The sequence below is a fragment of the Dermacentor silvarum genome, chromosome 4, assembly GCF_013339745.2.
Source record: "Dermacentor silvarum isolate Dsil-2018 chromosome 4, BIME_Dsil_1.4, whole genome shotgun sequence".
In the NCBI taxonomy this organism is placed as follows: domain Eukaryota; kingdom Metazoa; phylum Arthropoda; class Arachnida; order Ixodida; family Ixodidae; genus Dermacentor; species Dermacentor silvarum.
This window is the reverse complement of record NC_051157.2, coordinates 8,222,545-8,247,065: the sequence shown is the minus strand read 5'-3', so window position 1 is coordinate 8,247,065 and position 24,521 is coordinate 8,222,545. Positions and strand designations below refer to the sequence as shown.

Genomic DNA, 24,521 nt, shown 5'->3' with positions numbered 1-24,521 from the left:
TATCATGCAAACACGGTTCCACATACCGTATAAAACCATTGCAGTATTGTTTTATGCATGGAAAAAATGCATTTACGTCTTTAATGCAATGGGCTGGAGAGCCGCGTTTATATCAATAAATGTGACCGATTGCCAAGCTAGAAAATTTACTGCAGCATTTCGTTTTTTCTGACTAGACGACAACAACAAGTTCCTCATTCTGGCTTGGCCTACACTGCTCAGAACGGTATACATGGCTTGCACTGACGTCACTTCCGCCAATGCTGGGTTAGGTTTCCGCCATACCGGAGCACCCGGAGCACCACCATATGGCACCACGCTGTTAGTCGTATGCGAATGGCACTGTTTTGCAATGGCTATTTGCGCAGTTGTTGGGTGTTGCAACCGCAGTAATAAAAGCAGCTCGAGGAAGGAGTCGGCAAACACGAACCTTTTTCGGCTTCCGAAGGTTGTGGAATGGCAAGACGAACGAACGAAAGCACTTAGCTCGAAGCGGCGCAGCCTGTGGCTTGCGCGTATCAAGCGTGCTGATCTCAAGGGCGATCTCCCAAACATTCGAGTGTGCGGCGCCCACCGTAACAGCTAAGCCTGCGCAATATTACATAATGCGCACTTAACGCTGCACTAGAATCACATTTGTTTGCATTTGTAGGAAGACCGTCCAATTGCTCTGTGAAGAAACGAACTCGGACTGGGCGCCAACGCTTTTGCTAGGCTACAAAGCAAATAATGAAGGCACTGCGAGCTACGAGCGTGCTGCAAGGCGATGGTTTAAACGAACGACTCCCGAGGTCGACGCGGTGACCGCTGCACCGGCAAGAGCTTTTGGAGTCGGCGCAACGCCACCCGAAAACCGCTACGACGACGGTGACGACGACCGCACATACATAGACAGCCCGTTGAAAACTGTTGAAATCAAAACATACATGTAAACAATGCAGAAATATCGATCCAAATAAAGCATGGAAAGTACGCACATCATTCTCCCAGCCACAAAACACTCGCGCAAGCTGCATATCCTGTTTGAATATTTTCAGACCCTAGCACATAAACTCCGCTTTTGCGTGATTGTTAAATGGACAGTATCAGTTCGTTTCTTCTCTGCACCAAGCTCCAATCTTGCGTTTCTCCTGAACGCACCACTGACTAAGCAGGGAATGCCTCTGAATGTTATAAACAAAATGCGGCATGGAAAACGGGGGCTGCAGCCTACATCTCCTAGTAGGAGCACCTTTTTCTCCTTGCAGCCGCTTCGCCGACAGTGTTTTCACCCAACCGCTTGTGAAGTAGTTGTGGGATTCAAGCGATTTATAAGCCTTCATTTCCTCCAGTGTCGCGAAGCTTGAAGAGAAAACTAGGCAGTTTACAATGCATCCGTGCGAGACCTCGGGGAAAGCGCTAACGTCCGTCGTCGTATCCGCACTCAGTCGCAACGTGTACGGGTCCACATCGTCGCACAGTTTCACTTTTTCTTGATATCGTGCACGCGCTGAACCGATCAGTCCTGCGTAAAATACCTCGTTAAACGCAGGCATACTGTAAACGGGTGGCATTTCTCGCGAGGAGCGGTGAAATCCGCTTAGAAAACACAGTGAGACCGCATAAGCGCAAGCGATCAGATGCGAAGGCGGCGCGCGCGGTGCTCCGGCATGGCGCGGACGCAGCGGCGCGGGCGGACGTGACGTCACGTGCAAGCCATGTATTATAACGCGCACTTCAAAGATACAATCAGAGGCAAGCGATACTATCAGACACGCAGCTCGTCTACACAGCGCAGCCGCCGTTGCGCGCCGCTGAACCGTTCTACTGTCCGCAGCGCCAATTTTGCGTCATGATGCGGAGAAGTGGTGAACTACGCTCGGTCGGCACACCTATCCATCTAGCCACCGTATCACCGCTTCTCCCCGCGTCATGGCGCAAAATTGGCGCTGCGGTCAGTAGAACGCAGCAGACACTCCTTTTGTATACCTGTGGACAGGAGCAAATGCCAAAGAGGAAAAAAAAAAAAAAAAAAAAATGCTGGAATGCATATCAAGTGACATTAATGAGCTAGGAGGAGGGTGCGAGATTATTATACTAGGAGATATGAAAGCACACATAGAAGACATGGACGGGTACACAGACTCAACAGGCAACATGATGCTGGATATGTGTGAAATGCATGACTTAGTTGTATGCAACAGTACTGAGAAGTGTGAAGGGCACAGGGGCGTAGCCAGAGGGGCGGGGGGGGGTTCAACTTCGCCCCCCCCCCCCCCCAACTTACCCACTATTTGTTCTCGTCGCTTCGCGCTGACATAATTCATGAAACCGGTGCTACTATCACAATTTCATTCCTGGGCGCTTCCGTTTGGGTTGGTATATATAGAGAGAAATAACATTTATTAGCCCTAAGGAAATAAAGCCCAAGTCCGGGCCTCCTGGTAGGCTCATGCCTCCTGGCCCAGCACGTTCTTGACGTGCTGCACTAGAAGCGGCCACCATAGTTTTTCAAACTTTCGTGGGGGTTGGTAATTTACAGCGAATCATGTCTGCATATGGAAAAAAACTGTCACGGTGTTTGTCAAGGCTTTGACACTCTGTGAAGTTTTGGGCGAGAATGTGGCGGCCGCATTCTGAAGCAACAAATGCGCAACAAATGAAGCAACAAATGCGGCAGCCGCATTTTAGATGATGGCGAAAACGCTCGAGGCCCGTTTACTTAGATTTATAAGTGCACGTTAAAGACCCCAGGTGGTCGAAATATCCGGTATACATTTCCGCCGTTTCCCTTCAGGTGCCGGTTAGGCCGCGCTCGCGCAGGATCTTAGCTAGCTACGTTCACACTTGGTCTCGAAGCTGTCGGAAGCGGCAAAATATTGCAAAAATCCGCCCGCCTAGGCGGCAAAACAGGCAGAAAAACAGGCTGCGAGCCAGATCGGTCTCGGACCGATTTTTTCGCCATGGCGAAGCGGAAACGCGGCGGAAAGTCGTTCTGCTTCACTGGAAGCTACACTAGCATGTAAACAACCGGTCGTAAAATTGAACATGGAACCAAAAGTATAGGCTGTAATGCTGATCGACGCGATCAAGAACCAGCCCTTGCTTTACGACAAGAGTGGCACTAAAACGTACTGTCAGCAATACTCGCGATAGTATTCAACGTCGCACGACCGGAGGTGCGGCAACGAAGCCTTGGCGTGACCCAACTTCTCGCGCTTTTGCAAAAAGCCAGGCGAACCCACCACCGCCGTTTCCGAGGTGTCCGCGGCTTCCGTTTCTTCATTGTCCATTTCAAGAAAACAAGTAGGTAGAAGTATAAAAGCCATTTCTTCTTCCACTTCCACGGCAGACAATAGTTAGGAACAGGGGCGTAGCCAGAAATTTTTTTCGCAGAGGGGGGAGGGGGTTCACCGGCCCGACCAGGGGGGGGGGGGGAGCAAGCTTCCGCTTTCCTCTAGGTCACGTGATCGATAATATCGGTAGTTGAAGCAGACTCTATACATGTATATCGAAGACATGGGACCGTCCCCCCCTCGCGTGTGCGTGTGCTTGTGAAGAAATGAAGTAAAAATGTCGCAGTTTCGCTCGAAAGGCGAAGCATCAATTGCGATAGCAAATTGGTAGAGAGCTATTCGGAGTAGGGTTAGTAGAGTAGTTTTATCGGCGGCATAAACTTGGACACATTCGCTTTCTAACTGATTTGACAAGCGTGGTGTCATCGCGCACAAGCAAACATGAATAGATCACACTGAATAACCGCAGAAAGCGACTGTCAAAACGCTGGCGCGGCCGCTGCAGCGGGCGAAGAATCGTGCGGTCTATCGCTTCAACGGAAACTGAGCGGCGAATGGACAGCGCATAAAGGTCAGAGCCGTGTGGAGACACGGCCGGGCTCGACTGGAGCATCCGCAGTTGCTACCTCACAGGGTAGCTGCTAGGTTGCACATATGTTTGTCCTATAGCGCTATGAATGAATGCACGAATGAATGAATGAATGAATGAATGAATTAGAGCGCAGATCATAGGCGCCCGTTCCTGCAGCGAGCGTCGGCGTCGTACCTTGTAACCGAGCGAACGAGCACAGCGAAAGACGAGAACGAACGCGGAGCGAAGAGAGCGCGAGGAAGAAAGCGGAGGAGGAGGGTATGGTGAAAGCGTGAGAGGAAAAGCGTAGTGCCGCGCAAGACGGACTATGGCGATGATGGCGCCAGAGTAGCGCGCGTCGTTAGGGGGCCTCGATGCGCTCCCTCACCACCACTCCGTTAGCATAGGCGCGAACATCGGGGAACTCTAGGCGTTGTCTGTTCACCAAAGCGCTGCATGAGCAGAGGTCTGTCTGCGGCGGCTGTTGTGAATCGCGCCCACGCGTCAGTCACTCGCTGCCTCTCGCGACCTCCCGATTAGCGAGGCAGTCGCGCCACACTTCGCTCAGTTTGGAACGTGCCGCACAAGACAGATTGTCGGCGCCAGCGAAATGAAAACACATATAGAGCTGCGCTCAAATTTTGAACTAGTGAGTATTGTATTCGCCGGTGAATTTTTTATTCAGTTGAAATATATATACAGTGCAGTTGAACATTTATTAACCCTTTAGCATTACTGCTCTTCATAGTCTCATGCAGTTGTTATGCAGGTATAACTCCTGGCATGCGACCTGACCATGCGCGATCTCAATGTGGTGTCAGCGTGTGTGTTACCTGCTTTCTTCTTTTGCGAGAAATTGTGGCCAAATCGGCCGAAAGACCACTCTGGACAAGTATTATTCCGACTGTAAGTATAGAGCGTTTTATCGTCGAGGAGGAAGGTAGCCTAGAAAGAGCGCGCCGCGCCGCTCTCCTCTTCGTATTGTATACGTGCGGATCGCCGTTTCTCCCAGCGGCAGCTTGGAACGGTAGCGGTGTCAATGCTTGCGAATGAGTGCGATTCTAACGTGTCCCGTTTGCGATTGCTACGACGTCAGATGACTCAAGGTCAACAAGCTAAGGGCCCATTCACACTTGCAACTAGGTGAGGTCGCGCGACCAAGTTAGTCGCAAAGAGACCAGTCGCAATAGTCGCAAATGGTCGCTTTTCTCTAAAGGCGACCGTTTCGTTCCAGTTGCTCGCTGCTCGATTTTTCAGTCGCGCGACCGCAGTCGCAGAACAGCTGAACCAATCAGATACGAAGGACCAGGACGTCCGTATACGCTGACGCTTATTTTACGCGGCGATGACATTGCAAGCAGACGTGAACGGCATATCGTGAGACATTTCGGTTTAGCGACTCGTCGGTCGCATTTGTCATTGTGAACATGGTTCGTCTTGAGTAGCTTTCTGGTCGCCAGTCGCAATCGATCGCGGGACGTCGTCTAGTCGCAAGTGCGAATGCGCCCTAACACTGTGCTGTATTCGGCTGCAAATATTACTTTCGGAAGCGAACGTGAAGTGCATGTTCAGCCGCGGCGACTCCGTAGACTCCGCAGCTGCGGTTGCAGAGAGTAAAGTGCCCGCTTTGGATTGCTAGCATGAACAGAAAGGACTTAACGCCGTCAGCTTCGTCACGTGCGTGTTCGGAAGATTTTTGTTCCCAGTGAGCGCATGGCGACGAACTCGGCACCCATGATCTAACTGGGATATGAACGAAAGGTGCGTATTCGAGTCAGTCAACTATGGCAAATGGATGAAGTCAACTATTTCTTCGTGCACGCACAATAACGTTATTCTGTTCACATATGGTCTAAGATTATCATGCTTGGTGACAAACGTCCTGCTGGTAGTTGACCGGGGATGTATTATGAAAACAGTACGTGTCGACAGCGAAAATGAAGGTTTGTTCTTTTTCGTTCTGTAGCCAAAGCCATGCCTACCATGTGCCGGCCGCCCCTAGTTCACAGGGGCTCTTCCGTGCTTCCGAATCTCGCCAGCAAGCTGTATGACCGATGCCGCGCATCGCGCGCTGTTATTACTTCAGAAGATATAGTTGCTGTTTCAAAGTGCAGTTAGTTTTTTGGCTCTCTCGAGTCGGCGAGGTTCCCTTGCGCATGCACCACTCGTTCTTGTTCTTTCTGGAGTTTTACGTGCCAAAACCAGTTCTGATTATGAGGCACGCCGTAGTGGAGGGCTCCGCATAAATTTTGACCACCTGGGGTTCTTTAACGTGCACTACAACGCAAGCACACGGGCGTTTTTGCATGTCGCCTCCATCGAAATGCGACCGCCGGGGCCGGGATTCGATCCCGCGACCTCGTGCTCAGCAGCGCAACGCCTTAGCTGACTGAGCCACCTCGGCGGGTCATGCACCACTCGAGACCTAAGAGTGCACATATTCTCTCGACGCGTTGCTTGCGTCTGGTTGATCGCGGCATGTTCGCGGCCACTGTGGCCAGGTCGTTTATCGGGTATTCCATGGTAACCTTCTTCCGTTCGAGTTATATTACAATACTTTATTTTGTATAAAGCTTGATGCCCAGGCGCCAGGTGAACAATGCTTAGAAAATCGTACCGCGAAAATGTTAGGAGCACGAAAGCTAGCAAAACATGTTTCCTTGAAGCTTCGCTAGTTACCTGATAAGAATACACGCTGGTGCGGCATTCGGCCTTATGTCACACGGAGACACCTCTGATGGTTGTCACGTGAGTGATACCTTAATAGAGTTTAAGACATACAATAATTGCACGTTACACGTATGTTACGTATCGACAATGTTCAGACTTGACTCGCCTCCTATTTCGATCGCGGGCAGAGTTGGGCAGCGCCTCTAGGCTCGTACCCGTTCGATGTTGCAGCTATATGCAAGCTCAAAGCTTAGTAACGACGCGCTAAGAAGTTTCCCAATCGCAAGAACTTGTTGAGACCTCTCAGGAAAACGCGAAAACTTGCCACTCGTCGTCAACGGCACGTTCGCCATGCATCCTCCTGCACGATCCCACATACCAGCATGGCGCCGGATGATAGACAACGCCGTTATTGCAATATGGCGACACCCTCGATAAAACTAGCCACCGTAATAAAACAGTCTACGCCTTTCATTTATCCGCTTCGTCTGCATTACAATCTTATTGTGTGCAAGCTTACCGACTGAAGGCGATGAATGTAGCAGCCTATGTTTGCTTTTACCTATATTCTAGACTTTACAGCGGCAGATTTGTAAGGCTGTTACGGACGTGCGCCTGTTGTCGTAAACTATATATACATGTACAATATGCAACAACTTCGTTCAGGAATGGGCGTGTGTGCGCGTGCAGAAAATGCCTATTTGTGACCTGCTCCGACCTCGGTGGTTGGTTTCGACCGCGTCATTCTTGTCTCCAGCGCTGATCGGACTAGTTGCGAATGGTTTTATGATTACTTACGGCGCCAATTAAAATGTTTTTGCGTACGCGTGGAAAATGGACGAGCGATCGCTCGCCTGCTGTTTGAGTCCCGGCGATGAAGGAAAACTTGCGGCGGCTAGCTGCCTATTGTTCCACGTTTGACTTCACGTCTGTGTGAAGTTGCTCGAGTGTCAGTCGCATTTGCGTGAGGAGGACGTCGCGCTGATTTGCATGCTTATCGAAACTCAACATTTTGTGATATTTCGTGCCAATGGTAGCGGTAACACTGTGTTGTTGCTGCAGGTAGTGTTAGCCTGGAAATCATTGCCGCGTCATTTGGCTATCCAGTGCTGACGGTGGAGCTTGTTACGCTCGCCTTGCGGGAAGGTGTGCATACGAACTGTCGTAAACACGGGCACTCCTTGTGCAAAGCGGATAAAGCTGGCACACAGTCTCATCCCACACCTTCGAGTCTCTGTCGCAGTTCCTGCACTTCAGAGTAGAGCACGTCTTTTTTGTGCTCTTTCACATTTTAAATAAATAGTACTACGTTATCCCCGGCCACTCGGCGGAACGTAGCGGCTGGAACGACGGCTGATGCCATCCTTGCTCCCGATTCAGAAGGCGCTCAATGGCGGCGCGCCTGTGGCGTCCCCTGGTGCGCGGTGCACAGACTGCTCGCTGTAAAACGTCTACACCATTTTCTGTAGCCATGTGATTAGCTGTAATTTCTTTCAAAGGCTAATGCAGTTCAAGACCTGCGTTCTACCTTTCCGGTCGTCCTTTTGTCTCCGCGCTTTCAAAATTTTCTTGCGCCTGGAACATGTCCCTGTCTTCTGTTCTATTACTTTCTATCCTTTTGCTTTTTTTCTTATGCGTTGCCTTCTTTTCTCTGTATAATAGCTTGCATATACAACTTCCGTCATGTCTGGAAGTTATATCTTTGTGCACCTGGTTTTGCATTTGCAGCACTGCCGTCCAGAGTGCCCGCGATCGGGCCGTCAAGCTCGGCTTGGTGGTCCCAACGTGAGACTAGCCGGGTGACACGGGGTCTCCCCTGCGTCTTCTCTGGACCCAAATAAAGTTATTTCACTCACTCACTACGTGTCGCGCCATTATCTCTGGCGCAAGAAGCGCCTATCCGTACTGTATCCGACATTTCTTCAAACGTTAGATTTATTTTAAAGGTGCGCGGTGCAAACAAAGTTGTCTGCCAATACGAACCTTTTTTGCACCGCCGCAGTTCCCCGGTGGTGATGAATCAAAGGTGTTGAGGTCGGTTTAAAATAATAACACCAAATATCGTGCCCACGCTGCGTTGCTGGTATAGCGTACGTTTGTAACTTGACTATTTCATAAAACATATTTTCGTCGGACGAAAACTGCAATTTCCCCTCATTATCATGCGCTGCGGTGACCGCAATAGGGAGTTTTAGTATAGCGGAAAACGCTTACGTTAGCGTTAACGTGCCACGCAACGCTAACGCAAAGAAAGGCTGCACTGCGCGGTACAAGGTACTGTTTTAGAATAGCGGAACGGAGCAAAACGCTAACGCTAACGCAAATACACTTGGGCGTCATCTCGAGGCGGATACAGCAAACAAGAGCGAACCCTCTCGTTAACCCTACTCCGCCGCTAATCGAGAACGTATATCGAAAACAACGTCCATTTGTCACCTTTACGCTGCTGTCGAAGCATCATCACACAAATCTAAAGCAAACACGAGCATTAGTGGGGAACGAATGAGCCGAACAGTGCAGGCCGACGACTCGATAGATCCGAAGTGGACGGCTCTCGCTTCAACAGGCGCCGCCATCTTGTCCTACGTACGGAATCCCTTGCGTGCCTTAGCGTTGAACGCTATATTCAGGAAATAGCGTACGTACGTAAGAGTTCCGGCTACGTTTACGTTCTGCGCGTGCGCAGTTTGCAGCACGCAACGCTAACGCTAAATCCTTGCGTTTGCGGTTTTCCGCTATACTAAAACTCCCTAATAAATGGGCCGCGTATATCGCCACACAGCGTTATTCCAACTTCGCTACCGACCGCACTATTAGGACATTGAAAAAAATTGTCTTGCTGCATTATTTGACCCTTACATATTTGTACCAACGTAGTTGGCCACCAAACATGGCCCGCCTATTGCTGACATATGGCTGGTAGGAAAAATCGGCAACCAACCGATTCCCGACGTTTTTCAATCGTTGGCCATTGGCCAGTTCCGCTTGGAAGTATGCCACTGTCCCAGAAGATGCTTACCCTACACACCTCTGGGTCACAAACTGCAAGCGTTTATTTCCTGCGGCGGCTTCTTTGTTGACTTGCTTGAATACTTTGGCGAAATTTGCTGTAATTGCATGGGAGTTCGTTCGGTCGCTGTTTGTTCAGACAAAAGTAGACGATGAAGACTTAGAAATGCAGAGACATGCGTTTCTTCCAGTATTCACAAACACGACCACTTACCGTGAATACATGCGTTATGCATCAGTAAAATACGGCGTGGATCTTCATCATAAGTACTTCATCATAAGTACTGCGCCGCTCCTAAAGATCACTACTGTTTAGCAAAATAAATGTCCTTTCATTGCAGTGTAACATAAGTTAACGTCGTGTAAATCGATGTTGTGTGTTCTGCGGTCAGTCTATAATTTGCTGCTTAATCCTCTTTATAAAATTAACCTCTCGGACTTACCTCCTGCAGAAGGATTAGTGCCTGCTTTTGAAACTAATTTCGAAACTCCGCGATTGCGAGTTAGTGCACACTATACAAAATTCACGGAAGCGATCGAACTCGGCGCATTCTATCTGAGCGTATACGCGTAGATGAAAAGCTTTTCCCAACACCAAGCTCGTTGCCGCATCAAAGACCATTCGCCGCAAGTGCACAGCATATAACTAGCAGGGGTCGAGGTCGCTGGGCGTGCAACCTCGCTGTAGGCAAAGAAGAGGGAGAAAATGCCTGGTTGCTCGAGATGGGTCCACCAGCAGACAAAGCTCGAGCATGCATGAAGGAGAGAAAAAGCTCCGCGCACTCAACAAGGCGCGGCAGCACCTTGAGGACAACATCACGAGGCGAGGCCCTGTGGTGAGGCGGAGTACGCTAAAAAAGGTTAAACTCCACCACTGCCCCCATCATCGGTTGTTAAGACAACAGCCATCTGTATGACTTGAGGGAGTCGTGGAGGAACACGCAAGAATGGTAGAGGGGGTAGTCACCCATTGAACAACTGCACAGTCGCTGTAAATGGGCCGCAAAGCACTATAGCAGGTTACAAAGCACGCACCCAATTGATTTCTCAGGAGCTTCGCTAATCTCAGCAGCTCGCATACTGCGCAAAAGTGCGCAAAAATCAGATGGTTTCCTTTGTGTATATGTTACGTTCCCATACATTGTGGGCATCATGATGTAATAATGAACTGTCACGTGAAAGTCAGGTTCGCTATAAATATAGGTATCAACATTTCCGGTAAAAAAAAATGACGCCGAAGTTTTTAACCGGGAATTAAGTTTTAAATGCAAAGAGTTAGTGAATTTAATTTTATGCAGTTATGAAGACGGCGGGGCGACCAGCTGCGAGCCTGCATGGCCTGGGCACGGCCGCCGTGGCCTGGGTCCTTACAGACTTCGCTCTGCAGCCACTGCGTTGGGTGAACTGGGCAAGTTCACGGATGGTAGCACGAGATCGTATCTGCTGATTTCTTCTTTATTATTCGCTAAAGTTTCGTGCACACATTACATTATCCTCCTGAGATTCGAACACAACTATGTGATATAATCGCTCTTCAATGTTCTTTTTATTGTCTACTGTTATGTTATGAACTTGAAAAACAATTCTTTAAACTTAGATATCATGGTTAGATGCCAAGAACTATATGTACATGTAGGTGAACATTTTCTCATCTCCTCCTGTTGGCTATGGTAAAAACCGTATTTCATTGCTTAAACACAGAGATAAAGATGGAACTATACGTACGTACGTGTAGTACATTGCCACGTCGCTGGCGCGTCCGGTATTTTCACGCAGTCTCAGTGACTGCGAAACACACCTCAAGGTTATACTTTCGGCCGTCTGGGACGACACAGAGGTCTAGATCAATTGAGTGTCAAATTCCTTGAAAGTGGATGACAAGAATATGAGTAAAGCACTTCTTTACAGTTGCGAATGCACAGTGCTTCGTACCAACAATGAATATTTTGTCTAATCACTTCCGAGTGAATTTATTAAAAAAATGTAGAAGGCAATGTGCAATGTATTGTACAAGGGGTCTTAGGCGGTTATACATGAGGTCGCATTCCATTTGTTCTCGAATACAAAATGTACTCTCGCTTAACATTCATGCATAGTCACATTACCGTGCAGCGCTGTGCGCCTTCTCAGAATGCTTTTCGAAAGCTTTGTTATCCTCCGTATTGAATACAGATACGGTGTTGAAGAGCAGGACAGCACGTTTTAGATATAAAAAAATTAGTGAACAATATTTTCCTTAAGAAAAACGGTAGGGTGGACGCGAAAAATTATGCACCGAGAAAATGTGGTGAAAGTTCATGAAATGTATATAAACAATGAAATCGAATTTTTGGGTGGAAGTAAAACCCGATAACCCTGAACTCTATATAGTAGGCATGTGCAGATATCATTCTTTTAAATGCCTGAAAAGAAGTCGAATCAAATGGTAATTAGTGTCGAATAATTTCCAACTGAATAGTCCGAATAGCTGTGGGATTTGCATAAAACCTTGACTTAGGAGCTACATGTTAACGTCAAAAGAAAAAAAAAAGAAAGAAAGAAAGAAAGAAAGAAAAAAAAAACTGTCAGCCCTTCCACTGGGGTGGAGATGGAATACCAGCGAAACTGTACTATGGGGGGAATTATGTATTTCCAATTATGTCTATTAAGATGTGGTGGTGTAATTGGTCATTTGAACTATTAAAGAATGACAAATATATATGATCCTGTGGTTTTCATTTATTTAGTGGCCACAGGGACCATGGCCTTATGGTCGCTACGGTACAACGCCATGGGGTGTACGGCAAAGGTTGGCACGTTCTTCATAAACACGTCACCAACGCCGCGCACATTCGGTGCGAACGCGGGCAAAACGCCGCCGCCGTCGACAACAGTTATGCGCGCTGTTTGTGCGACTGCACACAACCGCTGTCAAAACGCTGGCTACGTGACGGAACGGCTAAACGCCGTTGTCGACTGTTAGGGGAGAGGCGGGCGAGAGCCCAGAGAGAGTCCGCGGCACAGGCGGCAGAGGCCGGCATGGCTGGGCGCATGAGCCGCAGTGGGGGAGCGGGCACGCACAGGCAGTCTAGGGCAACGTTACTAGATCTAGTAACGCTGGTCTAGGGTGCCTCGATGCCCTCCTCGCCCACCGCTCCCCTTCCACTGGGGAGTCGCGTTTGCTCTCCGCCGTGCGTTCGCTCCCCGTGAAAGCGAGCGTACGTCCCTCGCCCTCGCGCGCTTTCACTCGCACATACAGCATATACGGCCAATGAGAGTTTTTTTCTATACGCGGACACGACCATCGAAGAGCGAGCCCTTAACAGCTTCGCTGTAAAAAAGAAGTTTCTCTACTTGCAAAGAAGGAAACAGGTTCATCTCTGGAGTGAGTTTACTTTCCAAGCGCCGTTATTCGAGTATTTTCATGCAAAAATGCAAGTTCAAGATTTCTTACAACTCCAGCAGCACAGAAAATTTGTCTACAGGCTCTTTCTCCCTGTTTTGCTTCAGTCTATGTAGTGATAATTGCTGCGGAAGCGTCTCGCTTCCACCTGTGGTGCGTCGTCGCGATGCTACGAAGTGAGACTGCCCGACGATGACAGCTGTGCTGCGCAAATTCAGCTTGATTCTTTCCGCCAACACGCGAGATTAACCCATTCCGCCTTGTAAGCGCACAGTCTGCGCACAGACAATCGCCGCTTTTTCGGCCCTGCAGTGATCTCGGGCCCGATCACCGAACTTCCCGCGACGGTTTGCCGTCTAGCTGTTAGGCCGGCCTAACCCATTCCAAATTTCGCCTTGATGTGCGGCTTCACGGCAGCGAGGATTTCGCCTCGGGTGTGGTTTCACGGTAGCACAGGCCACGCTTTGAAAAAACACGTATGTTCGATGGTCTCGAAGTGAATATTGAATAGGCATATGTTCGATCGAATGTTCGTAAATATCAAATATTTCCTCAAGCCTACACTGTACGCACTACACTGTATAAGCAGGCTATACAATGAATGTCCGGAAATTAGTGAGACATATTTTCTTCGGCTAAGCAGTCGGGCCGGAGGGCAAAGTCTTCAGGCTTTTGAGAAGGCATTAAGTTAATTACGTACTAAGAAGCTCAGTTTCTCCTGATCCGCAATCACTATCGAAGTGGGATATTGTCTATGCCTCGCGATACCAATAGAACTGCGCCGCTAGGTTGAAATGCAGCGCGGTGTTGATCAACTCTACACAACGCAGCTTCTGCAGCGACATAAAGGGCGATAACGCTGCCTCAACTTCTCTGCTGCATGCCAACACTTGCCCAGCTCAAATATAGATTGACAGGGAACCACTTCGGGACGACGCTTAGAAACGTCTGACGTAACAAATGCTCGTAAAACTTGAAACCTCCAGGCTACAACTACAACGAAAGACAGAACCGTTGGAAATGTCTTTATATAAATAATATTTCGTGCGTATATCTTCAATTAAATGAAATTTCTACAATTAGCCTCATTATTTTCCCGATATATCCTGCAAATTCATGAACAACATCAAAACTGAGAGACGTACACTATGTTTAGTGTATAGTAGTATGATACTCTATATGTACAGCTAGGAGACACAAGTCGCATGGGAAAATCAGCTTTATTTTCGGTCAACGTGAACAACAAGACAGCGAGGAAAAATAACCTTATCCGACAGATTTGCGTGTAATATCTTCGTAGGACATCAAGTGAAAAAAAAAAAAAGAAACACATTATAAACAGGATTCCTAGCGAAATGACCTGCTGCATGTACACACGTTAATGTGATGAGCTTTATGAACTGTCAATTGACTCTCGTCGAGTGTTCCGAAACTGCTGCGACAAATATTTTTCGCTGTTCTAACATGACTAAATTAACTTGCAAATATTTATAGTAATTTAATACAAGCAGGCTGATAATGAACGTAGCCTTTTTATAGTTGGCACTTTTACACTTATCTCTGTTGCCATACGATTATACGGGGTGATCATTTTTAGGTTTTCCGGAATTTTTTAGAAGTCGCCTGTTGCAGATAACATAATTATAGTCCTTGAGTTGGATTATTCGGAAAGGTGAACAATACTTGCACGAGAAAGCGGAATGCATATTCAACTAATTAAAAAAATAACTATATAACTTCGTTGATTACTCTACAGCACATATTGAAATTTACGAACTGTAGCCGGTAAGTTTGCAAGGTGTACCCACTTGGAATGAATTTCCAGAATAACACCAGTTTGGAGATATGCGCCATCAAACTCAGCGTAAAAATGCACCGTTGTTCCACTTACTTTTTTAACAAAACGCTCATTTATGCATTGAAGCACAAAAGTAATTCTAACGCCCTTGCATTTCGTCCCACACTTTGGGAAATAATATTTCGAAACTGGTGTTATCATGGAGATACATTTCAAGTGGATACGTCTTGCAATCTCACCGGTTACAATATGGACTGTCAAGTAATTAACTAAGAAGGTAATTTGCGAATTTTTGTTAATTAGTTGAACATGCGTCGTTTCGATTTCTTGTGCTAGTAATGTCCGCCTCTTCAAATAATCCAGCTCAACAAGCACAAGAATTATGCTATCTGCCACAGGCGTCTTTTTTTTTTTAATTACGGGAAAGCTAAAAGTGATCGCACCGCATACGGGCGCCCTCGCGTGCACGCCATACATTGTACAGCTCCGCGCCTTTAGTACGAACCCGTTAACGGCAGGTGCACGGGGTTACACCTACAAACAGCACGTCGTCTCTAGAGCAAAATGTGACCTCGGAAGTGCTGACACGATACTGGCAGACTGATTCTGTCGGGACAGGCATGATGCCCCAATTAACGAACTGGGGGGCGACATCCATCCCAAGGAAACCTATCTACTTCGTGCACGAGCCCGCATGTGTTTTGTATTTTTTCTAAAAGTAAACGGCGGCATGAATGTCACGATATGGCACGCCCTGTGCTCTGTTTGCTCGCGATATACTTGTTAAAATTTTTCTTCTGCTATTATATTAAAACACGCGTTAAGGAGTTTATCACGATGGGTGTATTGTTAGCAAACATATACCGTTTGTCCCATCTAACGTTAGCCAAGCGGTTCAACGAAAAAAAAATGATGTAAGAAACCCGGGGCAAGATACACTCGTAAGACCCACAGCATTCGGCCGTGAGAGGTCTGTCAATCGAACACGGTAGGTCTTGAAATCGTGTCTTGCACCATGCTTTTTCAATATTTCGCTGAACAACGTTGGCTGGGGCACCCTATATAGAATACATGCGCCAAGTGTTCGAATGTTGGTGATGACGCCCTGTATATAGGGGCAGATTGTTATCGACTGTCGCGTGTTCGCCGCCATCGCCGAGTGAGAAACGGGCGCACCGAATGAAGTCTTGGCTTCAAACCTCGTCCAACTCTCACCGCACGTAACAATGCATAGAAATTAAAAATTGCTCTGAATCTCGTTCTGTGTATAAGCTGTCCGTAGCCTGGACGGCATGCGCTGAATGGTCGCTACGAAGTACTGCCAACTAAAGGTCACTAAATTGAATGTGTATATGAACACTGATTCCCATTAAATGGCTGAAATTCTTGTTAATGCTGCGCTGAGTCACATAGACGCAGTTTTAATCTACTGAGCCACTACACGTATTTTAGATATCCCATGTGCCAAAATAGATAAATTTATGCAGCTCCAGGTATTGCAGCACAGTTGCTACGGTGAGCAAGCCTACACACAGGACATGCGTGAGGACACTATGTATAGTGTACACTGCATGCGAATCGCACGGGCAATGGCTGAGTATCAACAGTTCTCTCTGCGTCGCGCTAAATTCTATAATGTAGTTGCTGTCGTGCCCACCCGATCTATGACAAAAACAAGTTTAGCCGCCCAAAAACATTCGATGCACTAAAGAAAAAATATTATATTAGTTACTTACATAGTGTGCAGTAATTATAAGGACGCTACGCCAAGCTCCACCATTAGTTTAGCTTTCCGGGAACAATGACTTTCCTAACCTCAGCGCTCACTGCCTTTCTAAACAAAACTCACCTTCACGTTACTTCATTATCGAGAGGTCACAAAAGCGAAGATCGATGTTTGGAGTAGACACCATGCTGCGGCTAAGCGCGCAATGAACAGTGGAATCAATTGAGGATGTGTCCTGGCAGAACGAAATCCACAAACGCGTGAGCACAATCTACGTTGCACTCCGCGCGCGCTCTGTCAGCAGGAGTGATGGTTTTCTCAGTTGAGCGAAGTCAGCTGATCGGTAGAGAAGATGCAGCTGAAGGGCCTATAACATGCGTGTTGCACCGGGGAGGGTGTCGGGGAGGCGGTTGGCGAAAAGGAGGGGGGCGGCATCAGTCTTGTACTGGGTTCAGGTGAACAACGCCTGCTGCGCAACTCCTCGAAGACGGTTTCGCAGTGGCTTCACTGTGACGCACAAAATCTGCGGCAATACAAGACTGCGCAAGATATCCTTTGAACACAAAGAGGAGCGAAAGGAGTCGTGTGGTACAGGCGCGGGCGAAAGCACGTGTGTCTACAGGTCCTGTATTTAGACTAGACGAAATGCAGCGAAACTGCTAAAGAATATCAACCTCAGACACCAGCGCTTCCTGCTGCTTAAATTTTACTTCATTGCGTACACCGCGGAAGGCCATATCACGGTCTGGAAGCAGTGCTGCCTTCCCGAGCCTGGCTCATTCAGGTTCAGCATGATAAATCTGCATGGAGCGCCACACATTGTAGTTCTACACATATATAGCTGTGGGAAGCATGAACGGAGACAGCCAACAGCGCGCATATGCGCAAGGAACCTTACCTCGATGGTAGGTACAGCGCCAGAGACAGACAAGACTATAGACACACACAGCGCTGTGGTCGTTGTTCGTGCCCCTTGTGCTGTATACCTGCGGTCGTGAACCCCCTACAAGCTCAGATTTCCACCACATTGAAATTTCATCTCAAACACTAAAACTAGCAACAGACTTCGCGTGTGGCTTTGCGTTGATGAGAAATCCCCTTTCATTTATGCACCAATATAGTAATGCAGGTGTCAGGTTTAAAGGTAGGGATAGCCGGCCATCATACTTGGGAGGTTAATTTGTTGAGGCTAGGCAAGCGAGTAGATATTGCCAAAGATCAACATCTGTAATCACTACATTTTTTGTGTTTTCAGTGACGTCGCATTTTTTTCTGACCCACGCAGCCAAGCCAAAAAAAGCTTATCGCCCATCACGTACTGTACGCAAAGCCCCGGTTCATAAAAGACAGACAGGTTGTTGACGGCTCCACGTTCTAGGGATCCGTGTACAATCGAGTACTGCCTTGAACCACCAAGCTCGGTGCGTGGCCCGCTAGGTGACTCGACCCAGGCGCCGACTGAGGACAGTTGCTCGGCGAGTTCCGGAAGCGCTCGGAAGACTTTCTGAAGTCGGGACGTCGCAAGCAGTGACCTGGCTTTCCATGCAGCAGACGAGTGCCCGTCTCACCAGGCCAGCGACGTCAGGAGCCCGTGTACAAGCATAGGACGTTGCTGTTGAAACGAATTTCAGTCGTGGTACCAGAGAGTGGTGCTGTGCAGTCCTCATAACTGCGTGAACAGGTGCGTCTGGTAGAGGTCGGGTGGCAACGAGGGCGCCCTGGCCGGTGCCGGAAATGCAGGCCCCCGGTGGCAGTGCTGCACGTGCAGCTCTCGTGCCAGGCGTCTTAGCTCCTCCCGCACGCCCTCGATGACCTGCACGAAACGGTGATACCGCGCTGTGCACACTACACGTCTCGTCTTCCAGCGCAAGCCGTCGACACCAGTTGGCGCTGCACGAGAACGCACCTTATAGCTAACTCTGACCTAACTGTTGTTGCTGCAGCGTGACACTGCCTCAACAACTTCATTGCTCCCAATATTTGACAGCCGCTCGTCTGTCTTTTCTTCTCACAAATCCAAAATCACATACCTTTTCATCTTATTTGTTTGTTCCTTTGTTTTATTCCTTTATATTACAAATACTGAAAAAAAGAAACTGTCAGCCCGTCCACTGGGGTGGAGATGGAAGCCCAGCGCAGCTGTACTATGGTGGGAATTATGTATTTCCAACTATGACTATTAAGATGTGATGGTGTAATGACATTATGGTCGCTACGGTACACCACCATAGGGTGTACGGCAAAGGCTGGCACTAGAGAGCCTACATGCAAGCGTTGCATGTAGGCTCCCTAGTTGGCACGTTCTTCATAAAAACGTCACCAACGCCGCGCGCGTTCGGTACGAACGCGGGCAAAAACGCCGCCGCCGTCGACAACAGTTGTAGGCGTTGTTTGTGTGACCGCACACAACCGCTGTCAAAACGCTGGCGAAATGCCCGCACTGTGCGGAGAAGTCTTCGGACATCTTCCACATGGTGTGGGCATGCCAATCAACCCCGAACCTCACCCCAAAACCAAACCCCACCCGGGAAGACTGGGAGGCAGCCCTGCTCGGCTGCTCCGACCTGGCGAGTCAGAAGGCCCTGGTCGACCGAGCACAAGCCGCGGCGGCCGCCAATGGGCTCCTGTAATGAGGAGCCCACCTAGTGAGTGTGAGAGGTAGCCCCCTCCAGGCCACCTCAAGCTTCCTCCGTGTTAATTAAATAAAGTTTTGTAGCGTTAGCTACACTGGCCAAGCCCGTTTCGCGCGGCACATCAAGAGCCGTGCTGCGCATGCGCAAGGATCAGTGATGTCACACGGCTTGCGCACCGGAGCCACCGGAGCCGGCACCTCTCGCGCACTCCGCCGCCGCCGCCGCGCGCGACTCACCGCCGCCGGTCTGCGTATTCCAGAGGAGTGACGTCGTAGCCGTGGTAGACGCACTGGCGCCGGCGCGCGCTCGCTGTGCAGTCGCTGTCTGACACTGCGCTGGAGCCGCTGCGCTTCTGACTGGCGTTTGCCAGTGTGGTATAGCCACGGAGAAGGAGAGCGCAAATGCTGCTCAACAGCGCAGAAGAACGGAGAAGCTTGACTCATCGGATCCCGAAGTAGTTGCCTGGCAATTAGCGGTTGAGCGTAGGAGACAACCATGAAAGCTAAGAATAATCAGCTGAACCTTTGCTAACGCTACGTATATCCTGGCATAGCCGAGCTAAGCCACTGCAACTTTTTTTTCATCATCATTCATCAACGCTGGCGACGTGACGGAATGGCTAAACGCCGTTGTCGACACTGTTAGGGGAGAGACGGGCGAGAGCCCAGAGAGAGCCGGTGGCACAAGCGGCAGAAGCCGGCAGGGCTGCGCGCATGCAAAGTTACTTTATAACCTCCTTCGAGCGGGCACCCACATGCACAGTCTAGGGTGCCTCGATGCCTCCTCACCCACCGCAGCACCGCTCCCCTTCCACTGGGAGGTCGCGTTTGCTCTGCGCCGTGCTTTCGCTCCCCGTGAAAGCGCGCGTCCGCGAGCCTCGCGCACTTCCACTCGCACATACAGCATGCTGCCAATTAGAGTTTTAGGGGCGAAGCTCCTTAAAGCGGCACCCGTTCGTCCCTCGTCGTAGCAGTAGTGTGTAACCAGTCTGAGAAAAATGAGAAAAAAATTCCGAAGCTGTGTCCGTAGCGCGGAATCGAACCAGGGACCCCTCGCTTCCGAGCGCACGGCGTTAGCCCACTACGCCACGAAGCACACATAGACACAAGCACCACGATGGCAATAAATACCCAACATTAACGAAAGGCCGCGTTTCTAGCGCGTTTCTAACGCGTTTGTGCTAGCGCGTTACGGCCCGTGTAAGAAGCTGGTGTAAGACGCTGTGGCCTCTCCGCCTTACCTTCAACGCGTTTCGAACGCGCTGCCCAAGGCGGTGGCAAGTCAAGTTCAAGTCGAGGAGCGTTTATGAATACGGGGGGTATACTCTCTCAGCAGTCATGTGATGGCGTCGGCAAACGCGGTGCACGTTCCGGCATGTGTAAATGGCTGCGTAAGACGCTGTGGCCGCTCCCCCTTACTAGAGAGTACTGCACGTCTCTAACGCGTTTGTGCTAGCGTCCCCTTAAGCGGGAGATCCGATGATTCCCTCCGGAGCTTCGCCCACTCATCATCATTCACCCCGTGGATATGCTGTGATTTTTTTTCTATTTCCCCCAACAGTGACCTTCGGTCCTCCCTTTCCTTAATAAAAGAATTAATTCATTCATTTCCGGACGCGACCATCGAAGAGTGAGCTCATAACAGCTTCGCTGTAAAAAGGCGAAAGCTTGCACTAGGCCGCGCAAAGCTCAAAACACAGCGAAGCTGGCTGATTGATATCGAGCGGCTAGCCTCCAACGCGTTCGGCGTCGGCAAGCAGCAGCGTTATTGGCACTGTGACAACCTTGGTTAGCCTGCATTGCACTTGTGGCATGCCAAGAAATCTGTCGCTTGCCGACGCCGAACGCGTTGGCAACATTTCACGTGACTAGCGCTGGACGCGTCGGCGCCTGCGATAGACAGCGTTCCTGGAATGCCACAAACGCAGGCAGGCTAACCAAGGTTGGCACAGTGCCAAAAACACTGCTGCTTGCCGACGCCTAACGCGTTGGAGGCTAGCCCTAGATATCAATCGGCCAGCTTCGTTCTGTCTTGAGCTTTGCGCAGCCTAGTGCAAGCTTTCGCCTTTTTAGGGGCGAAGCACCCTAGAGCCGAGCCTTGTACCCCCCCTCCCTCGTCGTCCGTAGCTATGGTTTGCATGGAGTCCGCTAGGGGTGCTGCGGTGCACAAGGGCTATATAAGCGCTCGTTCCTTCTCTTCAGCCATGGATGATATGGTCGCTTCTGATAACGGCGCGCCCGCTATGGATGAAAAGGCGAGAGTTGCGGCGCAACTGCAAGTGGAGTCGAGGGCTCGCAAAGCTGCTGCAGCACGGCGACGCAGACAACAAGCGGACCCGGAGTCTAGGGCGCAGGAAGCTGCAGCAAAACGGCAACGCCTGCATGCGGACCCGGATCTGAGGGCTCGCGAAGCTTCAGCAGCACGGCAACGCCGGCAAGTGGACCCAGAGGCGGCGTGAGCGCGGGAAGCTGCAGCAGCACGGCGACGCCGGCAAGCGGACCCAGAAGCGGCGAGAGCGCGGGAAGCGGCAGCAAAACGCCGGAAGCGTTCTCCCGCCGTTTTGCCGCCGCTTCCCGCGCTCTCGCCGTCTCTGGGTCCGCTTGCGGCGTCACATGTGTTGTCACTCATTTGCATGTTCGAGTGGGCAATGTACGGGGGGGGGGGATTCACGGTTATCCGAATGATCCCCCGGTGCTTCGCCCACTCATCATCATTCACTTCGTGGATATGCGGTGTTTTTTTTTTTGTTTTTTTTTTCTCCTGGCTCAGCGCGCCGCGGAGAGAAGAGAGGCGGGGGTCGGGAAGGCAGGGAGCTGGGGAGGAGAGGACCGCGCCGCCATTGCGTAGGCAGTGGCGTCATCTATGGGCAGTTGGTATGCTGGCTTGGGCGAACACCCGTGTTGTATGCTGTGGTATACGCTCGGGGGCAGTTTCTGGTGGATTTTTTTTTTTTTTGCACTCGCGCGGTCTATTTAGCATGAAATGGCGTCTTCTACGTGGGGAATGGTCCTGTGAGGTGTACTGAAGGAATTTAAGTCTGAAGTAATTAAGCGGCTGGAGTTACTGCTGGTGTTAGGGCGGACGGAGCACCTAGCGCGAGGTGTGCGCGTTTGTTTGAGCTTACAATCAGCCTGTAATATCAGTTAGGTATTTCTGAAAATTCGTTTCACGAATGTTACCTTACTGCAGCATTCTCAGCACTGTAATTATAAGCTCTGGTTTAGCTGCAACGCATAGTTGCGAAACATTTGACGATCCTAACAGCAAGGGTACCGTTCTGCTGGAGAATAAGGCATGCTGTTTAGTTTGAAAAGCGTTCAAGTTGTTATGTATAGATACACTGAGCGACTGCCTTGTTTTCTAGGCAAGGTTTCCGCCCACAAATAAAATAGTTTGGTTAATAATAACCGCATACCGTACAGTGTGAATCACACTTTTCGAGTGGTAGAACGACCAGCTGCAGACTGTGCGAGTGCCCGAGGCAGTACTAAATGCTGTGTTATAGATCTGTCTGTTCTATATAGCGTATGGTCCAAGTGGTCCAAGAATGCGGCACGACCATGCGGAGTGTTATTGAGTCGTTATCCCGTGTTCTGTTTTATTTTGCCGCAAAAGGAGGACATATGAACCTTTTTTTTCTTTTTTCAGTCTGGTAAGTTCAGTCATTTACGACGCATTCACCCACGTTACGGAAATTGTGTCGTTACAAATAGCTGTTGGATTCTCTTTATGCGATCCCCTTTGTATATTGTGCCTAACAGGGCAAAAAGGCAACGCCGATCTAAGCACGAAGCAATTGTGTATCATGTTGGTTTGCCAACCGCAGTGCTCGCTGTGTTGAGCCAAGCCTTCGGCCTCTTGCAGGAGGCTAACGTAGACATAGTGATTTGAAATCTACTAGACTTGAAATGCGTGAGAACGATGCCGTTGGCCGATGCAAATATTTTACAACTCTTCGTCGAGTGAAAACCGACTACATTCAACATAGTTCACAACACATACACACACCGCGAGTGATGATGCGCGTCGCATGTTTTGAACATCCAAGAGAAATTTCCAAATACTGTAGCTACTGCTGCACCTAAAGGCTACACAGTGGTTGCTCGACGACCTCGTAAGAACGGACATCTCGTAAATTGCACTCAGAACTAGCTAAAACACCTCCGAATCGTTCCGCAGCGCGCGACCGGCAACACATTCAAGCCGCGCCGCGCCGGCTCGCACAAGCCAGAGAAGAGGAAAGGCTCGTCGCGCGCCCTTTCCTCCTCGCTCGATGAAAAAGGTCTATACGGCGCGGCAGTTTCTTGGCACGCACCACATATTACGGCTGGAGGACGTGTTGAAAAGTCTAGTTTCTGTAACATGGCCGACGTTACGTTTCGGTGCTAACTAGCACTAAATCGTCTGAACCGTCACTATATAGCCGTCGATACGGTGATTTCGCGATTTTGACGTTGTGTTGCTCAGCCGAAGTTGCGAGCTTTAGCCCAGGCCGTGGCGGCCGCATTCAAACAGGAGTGGCATTCCAAAGGGACCATGCAATTAGGTTTTGGTGCCCGTAAAAAATGCGCGTAGGCCAAATAAATCCGGGGCCACCAAAATATTAGTGCCGTGAGTGGTTCAGACGTCTCTATGGGACCGTAAAATAAATAAATAAATAAATAAATAAATAAATAAATAAATAAATAAATAAATAAATAAATAAATAAAAATGAACAAGTGTTATTCCTGAGGCTATAGGTAAAGACAAAAAAATTGCGTAGCTTGCACTGGAGGCCCAATGCTAAAGAGACAACGGAGCTGATGGGCGCCTAGCTAGTCCTGGCTTTTGGGCTAGGCTAAACACTACGAAGTCATTCCCAGCATTTTCCGGAATTTATTGATTATTGATCGGTTATCGATTAGCTATCGATTGGCTATCGATTCGCTATCGATGACTGACTAAGCTTAAGTAGTCCCAGCCATGATTTTCGCTAGTTCACAGGGGTATATACGTGCCATTGCGCTTGGACCCTTTCTGCACTACCACCAGGACCGGCCCACATTTTCTGTTCGTACGTTACGGACTAACGCTCGGCTTAAACAACTCCGCTGTTAATTACAATTCGGCGCTGCGACAACGCGAACAGCTCAGGAAGGAGCTTTCCTTATGCGCGATGCAGTCGATGCGTACCGACCTGCATGCGAAGCTGCTCCACTTCTTCGGGCGACAGCAGCCCGTAGTAGGGCGAAGGCGCCGCTGGCTGCTGGAGCGAGGCGTGCGCCGGTGGCTGCAGGTGCGCGGCGAGCACCTCGGGCCTGGCGCCTGGCGGCACGCCCTTGAAGATGTCACGCCGGAGCGTGTCCAGCTGCCGCACGTTGTGCGCAGCCTCGCGCTTGCGGTCTTCGCGGAGCTCGAACCTGCACGCACGACAAGAGGCGACACACATTAACACTCCGGGCGAAACGTTGCGTCCA

At 49.6% G+C, this 24,521-nt stretch overlaps 1 protein-coding gene across 1 annotated transcript in view; it reads right to left on the bottom strand.

Moving 5' to 3' along the window:
* Positions 1–14,114: 14,114 nt before the first annotated feature.
* The window catches only part of LOC119449396 (transient-receptor-potential-like protein), a 244,160-nt gene continuing 233,753 nt past the window's right edge, over positions 14,115–24,521 (bottom strand). Inside the window, exons 12-13 of the mRNA XM_037712564.2 lie at positions 24,242–24,464; positions 14,115–18,244 (exon numbers count right to left, since the gene is read on the bottom strand). Of these exons, the coding sequence (XP_037568492.1) occupies positions 18,095–18,244; positions 24,242–24,464 (373 nt within the window). The 3' untranslated portion in view covers positions 14,115–18,094. The remainder of the gene's footprint in view (positions 18,245–24,241; positions 24,465–24,521) is intronic.